The sequence below is a fragment of the Microtus ochrogaster genome, chromosome 6 (assembly GCF_000317375.1).
Source record: "Microtus ochrogaster isolate Prairie Vole_2 chromosome 6, MicOch1.0, whole genome shotgun sequence".
Taxonomy (NCBI): Eukaryota; Metazoa; Chordata; class Mammalia; order Rodentia; family Cricetidae; genus Microtus; species Microtus ochrogaster.
Genome location: NC_022013.1, coordinates 75,711,366 through 75,726,245, shown reverse-complemented (window position 1 = coordinate 75,726,245; position 14,880 = coordinate 75,711,366). Strand labels below are relative to the sequence as shown.

Below are 14,880 nucleotides of genomic sequence, written 5' to 3'. Positions count from 1 at the left end.
GTTTGAGGCCAGCCTGGTCTACAAAGGGAGTTCCAGGACAGGCTCCAAAGCCACAGAGAAACCCTGTCTCGAAAAACCAAAAAAAAAAAAAAAAATTATTAGGACTGGCTTACAGTTTAGAGGTTTAAATTCATTATCAGCATAGCAGGATGCATGGAGGCACACAGGCAGACATGGTACTGGAGAGGTCTACATCCAGATTGGCTGGCAACAGGAAGAGAGCAACACTGGGCCTGGCTTGAGCATTTGAAACCCCAAAACTCATGCCCAGTGACACACTTCCTCTAACAAGGCCACACCCAATCCCTGTCAAGTAGCAACACTCACTAATGACTAAGCATTCAAATATATGAGCCTGTGGGGACCATTCCTATTCAAACCACCACATATACTTTTACTAATTAATGAGGCACTTGTAAATATTCTGAACATTGAGTGATGTGTTCAAGTAGTTTAGTCTCATGTCTTTCAGAGTGTTTTAAATGTTGTAACATCAGTTGTTAAGTGAGATATAAGAAATTATTTGAATGTTAATTTTCTAGCAGCTTTTAGTAGTATCAGTTATTTAAAGAAAATTATTTTTTAATTCCTTGTGGTTTGTCTTTTCTAGTTGAACAGCTTAAGTACTAATGCTGTACAGTTCGAGTTTCACTCTTACTTCTGTGAGGTAAAGGTCATAGGTCATATTGTGGTGGCAGTAGCAATAATCATATCATAGCACCTCTTTTTGTAGGTAAATTGAGGTAAAACATGTACCTTTTCCAAGAAAGTCCGACTAGGATGAGGTCTTCGGACTGAGAATCTCCTCATAAACACTTACTGCTTTTCTTAGTAAAGAACATGAGTACTGAAGATGACACTAACCATTTTATCTGAAGTTTGTTAATCTCTTATTTGGTAATCACAAAGATATGCTACTCCTTTAATCTGCCTAAACAATTGCAAGCTGTGAAAGAAAGATGCGATTTTCATGTTAGATATAGTTGAAATAAATGTCCTTATGGTAAATATCTTACCCAGTGCTTTGCACATAGGTAGAACCAATTGAATATTTGTGTTAACTATCTGAACAGAGAACAGGATAGAATTGAGAGCTCTTCTGTTTAGAGGGGTGTGTTTAGCAGCACCCATATGGGCAGTTTCTGTAAAGTAATAGTTAAACCACTGATTCCATTTTGATTCTTCTGAAAAATAAAATGCTTTCTTGGTTTACATTATGTTTACAGGCTGTTCAAGTCCAAAATGATAGTTATGATATAAAAGAATCAGAAGTATATGTTTCAGAGACCACAGAGAAAATACCAAAGCAGGACACTGATGAGACTTGTGATAAAGATATTCAGCAGGACCTTTGTCTAGAAACTTCAGTCACTGAGACCGAGACAGCCAGGCTTATGGGAGCGAGATGTGAAGAGCAGTCTCCAGAGACCAATTGTGAGGCACCAGTAGAGAAGAAAACCCAGGACTGTCCAGAATGTGTACCTCAGTTGTTTTCTAGTCCTAATGTATTGGTACCCATGGATGTTCTGGAAGATCAGGGATCTATCCAGACTCTCCATTTGCAGAAAGACACATCAAATGAGAAATTAAGGTTACTTCCTGTAGTAGACGACTGGGACAAAAAAGTTGAAAGTTTATTAAATGAAATAAAAGAGGCAGATTCAAAACTCAATTTACAGGAAGTACAGCTAAAGATCAAGATTGAAACATACATGCAATTGGAAAAAATAGTCAAGGACCTCAAGAAAGAAAAATCTGACTTAAGTGAAAAATTGGGATCCCTTCCTTGTAACCAGGAGGTACATCAGAGAATAGAAAGTTCAGAAGACCTTGGTTTTGACTTAGAATCGGGAACAAATGAGTTAAGTGACACTATTAAAGATAATACAGCCAACATAGAAGATGATTGGAAGGAAAAGTTTTTTGATGTGGAAAAGGAACTGACCAGGATCAAGTCTGAGAAAGCTAATATTGAACATCTCATCCTTTCTGTGGAAGCTGATTTAGAGGCGGTTCAAGCAGAGAAGCTGTGTTTAGCAAGAGACACTGAGAGTAAGCAGAAGGTTATTGTTGACCTCAAGGAGGAGCTTTTTGTAGTCATTAGTGAGAGAAACAGGCTTCTTGGAGAATTAGACACTGTGGCAAAAGAAAAAGAAGCACTTGGTCAGACATCTAAACAGATGAAAGAGAAAATAGAAGAGCTGGAGTCTCACCAAAGTGAGAAACTCCGTCACATTGAGGTGGTAGAGGCTGAGGTCAAAGACAAATCAGAACTCCTTCAGACTTTGTCCTTTAATGTGAGTGAGCTAACAAGGGACAAAGCTCATCTCCAGGAGCAGCTGCAGAATTTGCAGAATGACTCACAGGAATTATCTTTGACAGTAGGTGAGCTGGAAATTCATATTGGAGAGCTGAAAAAAGAGAAAGAATCACTGGTCAAGGAGTCTCAGAACTTCCAGGCACAGCTGACTGAGTCAGAATGTGAAAGGCAGAACATCTCCAAGGCCTTGGAGGTAGCACTCATGGAGAAAGGTGAGTTTGCAATGCGGCTGAGCTCAACCCAAGAGGAGGTGCATCAGTTGAGACGAGGCATCGAGAAACTGAGTGTGCGCATCAAGGCAGATGAAAAGAAGTACTTAAGTACGGAGGAGAAACTGAAGGAAAGTCAGCGTGAAAATGACTCATTGAAAGATAAAGTGGAGAATCTGGAGAGGGAATTGGAAATGTCGGAAGAAAACCACGAGCTGGTGATTCTTGATGCTGAGAATTCTAAAGCAGAGGTGGAGACCCTCAAGGCACAAGTGGATGAAATGACCAAAAACCTGAGAGTTTTTGAATTAGACCTTGTCACAGTTAGGTCTGAAAAAGAAAATCTGACCAGGCAACTACAGGAGACACAACATCAAGTGTCAGATCTGGATGAATTGTGCTCTTCCTTTAGAAGTCTGTTGGAAGAAAAGGAGCAGGCAAGAGTACAGATGGAAGAAGACTCTAAATCTACAGTGCTGATGCTTCGGACACAATTAAAAGAGTTCAGTGAGGAAGTAGCAGCCTTGTGTAATGATCAGGAAATTTTGGAGACCCAAGAACACAGTCTAGACCAGCCAGAGGAAGAAATGCACCGCTTGAAGAGCAGCATTCAGAAGCTTAAAGTTCACATAGATGCTGATGAAAAGAAGCAGCACAACCTCCTCGGACAACTGAAGGAAAGTAAGCATTATGCAGACTTGCTTAAGGATAGAGTTGAGAACCTTGAACAAGAATTGCAGCTCTCAGAGGAAAAGAAAGAGCATGTGACTCTTGAAGCTGAGAATGCCAAAGCAGAGATACAGACTTTAAAATCAGAAATACAAGGAATGGCTCAAAACATCCAAGATTTGGAGTTAGACCTTACTAATACAAGGTCAGAAAATGAAGATCTTATGACAGAATTAAAACAGGAACAAAAGCGAGTTTCTGAATTAGAAACAATAAATTCTTCGATTGAAAACTTAATGAAAGAAAAAGATCAAGAAAAGGTACAGATGAAAGAGGAATCCAAAATAGCAGTAGAGATGCTTCAAACTCAATTGCGAGAACTAAATGAGACAATGATTTCCTTGTGCAATGCCCAAGAGGCTTATAAGACCAAAGAACAGAACCTGAGTGGTCAAATACAAACTCTTGAACTTGAGAAGGCCCAGTTGCTACAGGACATTGGTGAGACCAAGAATAAATACATTGTTTTGCAGTCTTCTGTAAATGTCCTCTCTCAAGAAGTAAAAGCTGGCAAAGAGAAGCTAGAAAAGAAGGAGGGAGAGGTCAGGACACTGGAAGATCAACTTAAAGGTCAAGAGCAGCTTGCATGTAAACTTTCCCAGTTGGAAGGAGAGCAGCAACTCTGGCAGAAACAGAAACTAGAACTGGGAAATCTGAATGTGGAGCTGGAGCATAAGGTCCAAGTACTGCAATCCAAAAACACCGCTTTGCAGAGCACCTTTGAAGCCCTGCAGAATTCTCACAAGCATTTAGAAAGTGAGCTTGGATTGTTGAAGATGCAGAAAGTATCACTTATCCAAAGAGTAAGTGCCCTGATTTATTTCCATGTAGAAAGGAGGGAGGGACTTCCAGATGGTTCTGTGACTTTGTGTTTATAGTGTCTTGACTACAGGAACATTGAGTCAGCTCAAGCAGCAGTGATTGCCCTGATATACTTGTAAGAGACATTTTGTATGTGTGTGTATGTGTGTGAATTGGATTAGGTTTTTGATGGGATCGCTTCATGGAAATCTTGGGGTCATTATCTGTAGTTTGGGTTCACTGGGATGGAAACATTCCCCTATCAAGCTGAGAACCACTGTGACAAGAGTAACAGATAATGATTAGGGTCTGAAGGCAGCCCCTGCCCTTTGCACCTTAAGGAGAAAGAATACCTAAAGATATTTATGTAGTTAGGACTAGTGGAACATTCATGGCTTCTAGGGTGTGGCTTGAGAAAAATCAGCCTGATCAAGAAAGGGATTCCTTTGAATTAAATTTCTTTTCAACATTCAAAGGAATGTCCAGAAAATGAAGTCTATCACAACTATATTTTTCAGGATTTGTATTTTTATAATTTTAATCCTTGGCATGTTTTATTGGATTAGAGTAGCTTGTTGCGATTAGTAGAGCTCTAAAAGCAGATAAGAGTCTAAGGTACTAAATACAAAAAACTAAGGCACTCTCTCAAAACATTGATGATCCTAATTCAAATTGAAGCCTTTGTAAAGGGTCTTGAGAGTTAGAAATATTATCTGCCTTCTTTTCTTACTGCTGTCTTAAATCTGTGCCGAAAAGAAATGGAAACTCACTAGTAGGTTTTGAGAAAACCAGGTGAGTGGATTAGTAGGGCGATTCAGCCAGGTCCATTTTCTTAAACTGTGTGTTGTAACAGTGTTTATTCACAGCAGACCACCCAGAGCAGGTGCTGATAAATATTAAATTCCAGGTCAACACAATGACTGGGAAGGAAGCGGAGCTACAGAGGGAGCTGCAGGAAATGGTACACAAAACAACAAGGCAGAAAGAAGAATTCAATAAAGAGAAAAACAGGCTAACTCAAGAATTAAAAGTACCAATGGAAGAACTAAAGAACCTCAAAGTAAGAGTCCTCATGACAGACTTGTTATGCTCTGCTAATTTGGCATGCCTACTTGTTGGTTGTCTTTGTAAGGCATTCTGCAGTGAGTCAAACTTTGTTTCAGGTTTTGAAACCCAAGCTTAGTGTTCAGATTTGCAGTGATCTTTACTATTTAACACTGTCATCGGCCTAGGAGTCATGTGATGCTGGAAAAATCCCAAGCCTACACTGGCCATCAGGGAGACTCCAGCAGCTGAATAGAGAGGGGGTTTGCTTTATGAATTTTGAGATGTTATATTTTAAACATAACTCTACTGTCTGCTGTTTTAATGTGTTTTAGTTGTTTTTTCTATATACTTGTAAAATGAAATTCAAGGTTTTAAATGAAATTACATGTGCTTTATTTATAGGTAGAACATCATAAATATGTGAATCAGCTTGAGAAGGAATTTCAGCGTGCTCAGGGGAAAATAAAATTGTTGCTCAAATCCTGTAAACAGTTGGAAGGAGAAAAGAAGATGTTGCAGAAAGAAATCTACCAACTTGAAGCTGCCCAGAAGCAGAAAACTGGTGGGTACTAGCTGGGGCATATTGGTTACCAGAGGTTGTCTTGTGGGAGTCAGCACTTATGGGGGAAAACCTGAATTGATGTGGGATTTCCCTTTGTATACTGTGAATATCATTGGCCAATTTAAAGGAACTGCTTTGGGCCTATAGCAGAGCTATAGGGTAACAGAGCTAGGTGGGGAAAACTAAACTGAATGCTGGGAGAAGGAAGGCGGAGAGAGGAGAAGCCATGGAGCCCTGCTGGACAGAACTTTACCCGGTAAGCCACAGCCACGTGGTGATACACAGATTAATAAAGATGTATTAAATTAATATGTAAGAGTTAGCCAATAAGAAGCTAGAGCCAATAGGCCAAGCAGTGATTTAAATAATACAGTTTCTGTCTGGTTATTTTGGTTCTTGGCAACCAGGACAAACAAGCCCTCCTTGGAATACTGAATGGTACCTTTGGTACATGCCTCTTTCTAATGGGTATCCATAAAGAATATGCCCTTCAGGACTGTTTGAGTAGTTCTATTCTTTTCCTTCCCTTTCCTTCTTCCTTTCCTTTTCTTTTTTTCCTTTTCTCCTTCCTTCCTTCCTTGCTCTTGGTAATTAACTATGCCACGTTATCCACCCACACAGTCTGCTTTCTTTATGGATAGCCAGTGGTTGGTATGTGTGGGAGGCTTCTAGACAGTGTGATTGGAGTATGTTTTGGAATTTGGGAGTTTTCCTCCTAAATTGATCGCCACCCCTGGTGTCTAGAATCTGACCTAGGCCCCTGCCTTGATGTGGTTCTTCTACATTTGTACCTCCTAGTCCCTGTATTCTTTCAAAATGTTCTTATAGCCTAACATTTTCACAGGCTGGCACTTGTCCCCAAAACCATACAATATAGACATTACGATCATTATTGAATTATATCGCTTATTCAGTTGTGATAGAAAGAATGGGTGGGAAAAGGGGGAGATATAAGAAGTTAATTTGCTTGATCTCTTTTAACTAATTCTATAAGGGGGTTTAAGTTTTGATGGGTTTTATTCAACCTTATCTACTAGATTGTGCTTCATAGTCTTCAGATAGGAACAGATGTTGGTTCTTAACTCCTGGAAAAGTTCAAAGAACAGGTTTAAAGGTGACCTGCTGGGAATGGTCTATAATAGTAACTGGGAGCAACAGCAAGTTGCATGTGATGTGTCATTTTGTTTTCTACAGATTCTGTTGTGGGTGATAATGTAGCTAAATTAATGACTGAAAATAAAGAGCTGAAAGAGACACTTGAAGAAAAAATCAAGGAGGCAGATAAGTACTTGGATAAATACTGTTCCCTGCTTATAAGCCATGAGGAGTTAGAGAAAGCCAAGGAGATACTAGAAATACAAGTTGCTCGTCTGAATTCACAGCAATCCAAACGACATCTCCACAGTTCTCCTTTGCTGGATTCTTCAGTTTCAGTGTCTCCCACTACTTCTGTGAGTAAGAAGACAACATCTGGCCAAAATAAAACTTCAGGCAAGAGGCACAGGTCTAGTGGAATCTGTGAGAATGGTTGTGGGGCAACACCCTGTACGCCAGAGACATTTTCTAAAAGAAGCAGGAAAGCAGTCAATAGTAGCGTTCACCCTACTGAGGACAAGGAAGAGCCTAAGTTTGAGTTGGAGGGACTCCCAGACATCGTAAAAAAAGGTATGTATAGTTTACAGACAGAGTCACGGCTGTGGGTGTAGACTTTAGCTTGCTTGTGGCCCTTTATTCAATTCCTAGCATTGAAACACAAAAGTTTGAAATTTCACATAAAAATCGGTATGTGGAAAGATAGAAACTTTTACTTTTTAGGTTTTCCAATTATCGCATAATAGCCCTAACTGCCTGGAGAGACTAGTCCATTTTTAAATTGATGATAAAATAAGTGTCTAAAATTAACATACAACATTATACAACTAAGAGACCAACACTACAAAAAGAGCTGGTAGATTTGAAAAATGACTGCTAAAAATCTGTTCGAAATTCTTTTTATATAATCACCTTTTTCTTTCTTGAGTTGTGAGCTGGACAAGTGGGCTGGTTGACACTGACTGGACGTAAGAGTTTAGACTTCTCATAACTATGTAATAATTATTGCAGTCTCTAAGGCATAAGCAGATTTTCCTTCCTATTATTTCTGTCTTTATTTTTAATTCTCTTTGATATTTTAGGACAGAATCTTACTGTGTAGTCCAGGCTGGTCTTGATCTTGAAGCATTTCTGTCTTAGCCTCTTTGTGCTAAGATTATAGGCAGGTGCCATCATACCCAGCTTCAGTCATTTAGTTCTAAGAAAAAAAAATCAGCCAGGTGATGGTGGTGCATGCCTTTAATCTCAGCACTAAGGAGACAGAAACAGGTGGATCTTTGTGAGTTCAAGGATTGTCTACAGAGCAAGTTCCAGGACAGCCAGGGCTATACTGAGAAACCCTCTCTCTAAATAAATAAATAAATACACACACAGCAGGTTGGATCTTTTGCCCTACTCATTGACAGCAAAACTGTTTGGAGGACTTATATTCTGGTAACCATGATTCCAAAGTATTTAGCTAACTCACTCTCTTGTAGACGTATTCCTAAGAGATTAAGAGTATTGCCTGTAGTCAGATCTGAATACCTCTGTGGAGGGCCCTGTGATAGTCTTTGTGGCTAGCCTTCTCTTGTCACCATTCAGATCACTTCCTTTCCTGGAAGGAGACAGCAGAGTTAGCAAATACAAAGACACTCTTAGAAGTGAGCCCTAAAGTCACTGTCAGTTTACATTTTCCCTCTTCAGACAAGGATTGGCCTTGTTCCATCCTAGTTCAATTGTATTAAATGTCCTGCCTATCTTAAAAAATGCAAGATAATGCAACCGTGTAGAAGAAGCAAGATTTCTGTTTTTAAAAAATGTGGTTCTCCCTGATCCTTTTTCCCATTATGATGTATTTTAAATCTTTTATCTCTCTAGTTAGGATTAACCTGTTAATTTCCTAGTTCATTTGATGACCACCAAGGCAATTATGTAGTTTAATACATTGTTTTCTATGGCTGAACAGAAACTGTTTTCTAGTTATTTTTACCATTACTGAAACTTGGTACATACACAAGCACCTGAATTCCCATTGCTAGCACAGCTAAAACAGAAAGTCCCTAGTGAATGCCATTTCTGACAAGCAGCTCTTTTGCCCTTAGGGTTTGCTGACATTCCTACAGGAAAGACAAGTCCATATATCCTGCGGAGAACAACCATGGCAACCAGAACCAGCCCCCGCCTTGCTGCACAGAAGTTAGTGGGATCTTCCCCAACACTTTTGAGCAAAGAAAACATTGCAGAATCCTCAAAACCAACAGCTGGTGGCAGCAGATCACAAAAGGTAATCTGTGAATGTCATTTCCTGCCTGCCATCCTGGAAATCTGTTAGATGGCCCAGCGTTGGCTGCTGCAGTGTGAGCCGGAGTGAGCATGTCCAAGGATATACATCCTCTACCAAAAGGCTGCTTGTACATAGCTTCCTAGAAAGCAGTGCTATTACAGGAAGCTCAGTACATTTCTAAGTTTCAAGCATGGCTTAAATAGTTGTAAGAGGTTGTTTCCCTTTGGGCCATAGTGTTGGCCATTTTGGATTTCTCACTCTATTTATCTTCCTTTTCGGAACATCAAAGCTTCTGGTTCTCTGTGACCTTTCTTCTCTACATTGTACAAAAGGTGGAGAGTATTTACTCAGCTGGTTTGTATTCCTGATACTGTAATTCACGCTAGCAGCCCCGTTTCTGCACACAAGTACATGTGTTTTACCTTCTTTTTAAATCCCAGGCTTGGCTTGAACTCCTGATCTCTCTGCCTTTACCTCCTGAGTGCTGGAATTACAGATGTGCACCACAGCTCCCTGCTGGTGCTTTGTGCACACTAACTACACTCATGTTACTTAACTCAGTTATACTTGCTGATCTCCTACACTGGTGTGGTAAAAGAAAGGAGGTGACATTCCTGAAAGATTCAAATCTCCCCAGGCTCACACCGCTCTTTTACAACTCGTTTATATTTCTCAAACTGACAGCCATGGAAATATTCTTTGAAATTTCTAAAGTAACTTCAGGAAGTTTTAAAATTTTGTGATGTTATCTTGCTTACTTGTCAGAATTTAAGTATGTAGTTGGATAACCTTCAACTAGCAAAAACAAAAAACAAAACAAACCCTAAAGTTTTCACAAATATGTTGAGTGATAGTTGTTAGCACAAAATCTAGAAACACTGGTGATTAGTTGTATCAAGACAGCAACACATTGCAAATTGGTTTGTTTTGATTGATGTGCAGATGCTGTATATAGTTAAGCCTTGTCATATTTTTCTCATAGGTTATAAGTTAAAGTTAATTTAACAGTGAGGAAGGGTGTAGGAGGAGGGCCCACTTGTTCTTCCTGGCCGCCCGGCTAGCTTAGCTCCAAAATAACCACACAGAAACTGTATTAATTAAAACACTGCTTGGCCCATTAGCTCTAGCTTCTTATTGGCTAACTCTTATATTAATTTAACATTTCTATTAATCTGTGTATCGCCACATGGCTGTGGCTTACCCGCAAAGATTCTAACCAGCTTCTGTCTCAGGTGGAGGATCCATGGATCTCTCTGACTCTACTTTCTTCCTCTCAGAATTCAGCTCAGTCTTCTCCGTCTACCTAAGTTCTGCCCTGTCAGGCCAAGGCAGTTTCTTTATTCGTTAACCAATACAAACAACACACAGAGGGGACTCCCACATCAGAAGGGTCTTCATATTTCTATACACTGGGGATGGAGCTGTCCACTCTTGATGCTAGAAGTAGTATATCATCCTGTGCAGTTTTCTCCTTCCCCTCAATTAATGTCTCTGTTTCCCTCTCTGTCCCTTGTAGTCAACTGTTGGCCCTGTCAACAGTACTGGAGTTCAGTAAAGTAGACCCTGACTTCCCTGACTGATAAGGAAAGCTCTGTGAAGTAGAAGGTTCCCTGAAGGAGTGAAGCTGGGAACCTTGACTAGAGCTGTTGGCCATGGGATAGCCACAAGGGAATCAGGTTTAGAATCTTGTATAGACTGCCATTTTCTACACAGGTGATAGGGAGCTCCCCTCACCCCTCAGTTTAAAAAAAAAAAAATTCGACTCCTTCCTTTCTGAGACTTATGTGATACAGATGTTTTGTATGTTAGGCTCCCCTACCACAGGAAACCAGGCACTAAGCTTATATCTGGACTCCGTTGTCTGTAGCACTTGCTCAAATGTCTGTCTTCTGATTTACAGTATGGAACTAGTTACATCTGGTTTGTCTGTGTCATCATGTCTAGCAAAAAGTCTTGACATCTAGCAAATGTTTGTGGAATGAATGGAGCTGTGAATATTATCTTGAAGTGACTTTAGTAATGTGATTTTTATAAAGATAGGAAACTGTCCTGTGAAGTCACCACAGGGCCTTTTCTTTTTTTCTTTTTTCCTTTAGAGGAATTGATGGTAAAAGCAGTTTGCATGTGGTGTTCAGATTTATTACCTAGGAGAAGAGTTTTGCACACTAGGGGGCCTGCACTCTACACTGCTGTGGAGCCTGCTGGTACTGGGCAGTAACCATGGTTTCCTGCAGATTTGTGTTCTCTGCATTAGCTACATGCAGTCTAGTTGGCACCAGCAGTTATGAATTACAAAGCAGTTTTGTGCACTTGAAGAATGGCAGGGGTCCTCTTGAAAAGAGGGTCTAGGAGACTTTATGATTAGATTCACATTTTAAAAACACAGCCTAGTCATTTTCACTTTAAGTCAGCATTTTCTGAGATGCTCTGTAAAAAGTACTTACAAGTATGTTTCATCATTTAGTTTAAAAAGCACAGAACAAAGTTTCTTTACTAAAGCAGGTGCTTTGACACTCAAAATTGTAAATTCTCACCTAAGGTCAGAGCTGAGTTCAAGGTATTGAAAAAAATGGGTAAGATGCATTGGGTGTATTGTTCTGTTCATTAAGTCTTTGAGATGAGGAAGCCCAGGAAACCCTACTCTGCTGGAAACAAAGGAGCTGCTGCTTATAGGTTTGGTTCCCTGATTGGTTCTGCTTGGTGGGCTGGCCACTAGAAATTTTAAGGCTCACATGGATGGTAGTGATGCCTTGAGCATAGGGTCAGTTAACAGCTCTTTGAAGACATTGCATCTCCACCCCTACCCCCATCCGCTGCTAATAGGGTTCATTTCTATCAAGCCACCTATATCTCTATTCTCTCCCTGTTCAGGCTGCAGACTTTGCTGGTGAGATGGGTAGTAGCACTGTCTGAGAGATTCAGGGCCTTGCTTGGCTTTGAACCATTCAGAAAGCAGATGTCTACATGAGCACCACACTCACACTGTACTCACAGAGTGTCACTGACTCAGTTCCATGTCAGAAAAGCCAAGGAATGTACTGTAGTCACTTCCTTAGTTCCTTATCTCTGTGAGCCCTCATTCTCCCTCGTTTTCTCTGTCGCTGAGTGAACCTAAACACTTGTGACTAATAGATTCCAGGGACACCCTTGTCTTGGTCTCACTGCTTTTTATAAAAAGGAAAAAGAAGGATAGTTCCAATAGAACTTTACCTTCAACTTTTCACACGTGGTAATTTTCCATCAGTTCCTAGTCTTAGGCTGCTGGTTTGTCAGTGTCCTGTGCACCTGATCTGAGATAGAAACAGGATTTCTAATTCACTGTTTTTTGTAATGCAAAGTATTCCAACTGCCCTTTAAAGTCACGTGCTTCTTGTAGAGGAAATATAAATGGAAAAACAATCTCCATTCTTTTTTCCTATAGTACCTGAAAGTCTTTCTTAGGGAGTGTCTGTCATATAGTTATTTTGGGGAAACTGCACTAAAGACCTATCTGTACTTGCAAAACAGCCATTCTTTTAAAATTTTTTATTATCTTTTCCTTTTTGGAGGATGAGTAGTAGTACTGGATAGAATTGAACATAGGACTTTGTGCATTTAGGCAAATTCTCTACCACTGAGCTCCATCCCCAACCCTCCTTTTAATTTTTAAGACAGTGTCTAGCTAAGTTACCTGGCTGTCCTGAATCTACTCTTTAGCAAGTTCAAACAGGTCTTGAAAATTGCTTATCCTCTTCCCTTAGCCTCCTAAGTATCTAGGTTGGCAGGCTTCACTAGGCCCATTAGGTGACTGGCTGGTTTTTGTTGTCAATTTTGTTTTGTTTTTAGCTGCATCTCACTATTGTGCAGGCTAGTCTTGAACTGATCTCAAGTCTTTTCACCTTGCTGGTCCATTCTTCTGAAGATCTTGTATATGAAACTTCCATTCTTGCTTTTAACTTCTTTTACCTTGCTTTTTTATACTTCCTTGTCACTTTATTTTGGGACAGGGTCTTTTTTTTGGTCTGGAGCTCGCCAAGTAAAATAAGCTGTTGAGCCAGCAGTCCCTAGAGCACTGTCATGCCTTTAATCCCAGCCCTAGAAAGGAATATAAGACAGGAGGAGACAGCTTTCACACACAGTCTCATTCTGAGATTCCTGGAGGCAGGCTCACCATTTTAGGCTGGAGTAGAGGTAAGAGCCAGTGGCTGGCCCTTTTGCTTTTTTGACCTTCAGGTTGAACCCCAATATCTGTCTCTCTATTAATCATGCTACACCACACTTGCTTGGGAGCAGGGCTCTGGTTGTCACTGGTGTCAAGAGAAGCTTAGGACTTGTTAGAAAGAGGTATTTTAGCTCCTTTTAGGTGACTTCTGCTTTCCAGGAGGAAGACAGTTTCATCTCTTGGGAGTGGGAATGTGACCAGGACTGATGGTACAGACCTCCAAGTCTACCAACGAGGAAGGCTGAGGCAGGAGGATCACAAGTTCAAGGTCCCTCTGGGCTATAGAGTGAGTTTATGGCTAGTCTGAGCAACTAAGTGACCCTCTATTTCAAATCCAAAGTAAAAATTATATATGCCACTTGCATGGCATATATAATAATGTCCTTGGTTCAGTCTCCAATAGAACAAAAAAAAATGACAACCACTGAAAAATGTGAATGTGATTTTGAACCTCTAACAAATTGTGTATGTTGCAGGTCAAGATTGTTCAGCAGAGCTCGGTGGAGTCACACACTGTCTTCCCAGAACGCCCACAGAAGTCTCTCACAGCCAGTAATGTTCCTGGGAAAAACTCTGCAGAGAGCCCCAGGGAGGGCCTGAGGGTCAAGCGGGTCAACCCTGCCTCTAGCCCAGCTGCTGGGGCTGACCCAACAAACGAGAACTGCCGTGTACAGTGAGATGTCAGGGTTCCAGAAGATGTCAGTCAAACCATTCTTCCTGTGGGGACCTGACTTGAGCTAAGAGCACTTTGTCATGGGAGAATAGACCCTTATGGCCTATGTGTGGCCTTGAGGTCTCTGTATGTAAGATGGGAAAAGTCTGGAAGCACCTATTACATAGTCTTTGTTCTTAACCACGGCTGTAAATAATAGTGTATAGAGCTTGAGAATTTGCTGCAGTTAAATAGAAAGCACCACAATGATTTGTATGTGTGAATTTTACACTTAGAAAACCCTGCAGTGATTTGATTTAGGATCATCCTTGTAAAGTATAAAATAGCTGTAGATAAGAATTTTGCCGAGTAAAATGAGAAGAACCTATGTGAATGTGGTATGTTCATTCTTTCAGTGTGTTTTATAACCTCCTGCTCATTTAACCTGTAATGTGTGTGGGGCATTGGGAGTGTGTGTTTATTTCTAGTTAGTCTAATTGTTGCAGACACCTTAGAAGTGGTATAGATCATGTTTATATTCACTGTGTTTTTCTTATTAAAGTCATCATAGTTCTTTTGGTATACATTGCTGTATCTAGTGATATATTAAAATATGTTCTCAGAAAAACCTTTTTGTAAAAATTATTTCCTAAGTATAAAAGTATTGTGACTTGTGGCACCATGTCATAGTAAGATGTTTGAATGAAGCCGGGCGATGGTGGCGCACGCCTTTAATCCCAGCACTCGGGAGGCAGAGACAGGCGGATCTCTGTGAGTTCGAGACCAGCCTGGTCTACAGAGCTAGTTCCAGGACAGGCTCCAAAGCCACAGAGAAACCCTGTCTCGAAAAACAAAAAAAAAAAAAAAAAAAAGAGATGTTTGAATGATTGGCACATATCTTTGAATGCGTGATACCAGTATGCTTATTGAACATGAAACATACTTTGAAATGTTGGTCATACAAGTGGTATGAGAATATGGATGTGTCCAACTGTTTGATA

General features: G+C 40.3%; 1 protein-coding gene across 1 annotated transcript in view; it reads left to right on the top strand.

Moving 5' to 3' along the window:
* Cenpf (centromere protein F) overlaps nucleotides 1–14,501 on the top strand; it is a 46,193-nt gene extending 31,692 nt beyond the window's left edge. The window contains exons 13-18 of the mRNA XM_005348860.2: nucleotides 1,227–4,061; nucleotides 4,967–5,119; nucleotides 5,509–5,668; nucleotides 6,863–7,333; nucleotides 8,845–9,026; nucleotides 13,704–14,501. Coding sequence (XP_005348917.1) covers nucleotides 1,227–4,061; nucleotides 4,967–5,119; nucleotides 5,509–5,668; nucleotides 6,863–7,333; nucleotides 8,845–9,026; nucleotides 13,704–13,904 — 4,002 coding nt within the window. The 3' untranslated portion in view covers nucleotides 13,905–14,501. The remainder of the gene's footprint in view (nucleotides 1–1,226; nucleotides 4,062–4,966; nucleotides 5,120–5,508; nucleotides 5,669–6,862; nucleotides 7,334–8,844; nucleotides 9,027–13,703) is intronic.
* The last annotated feature ends 379 nt before the right edge of the window (nucleotides 14,502–14,880 follow it).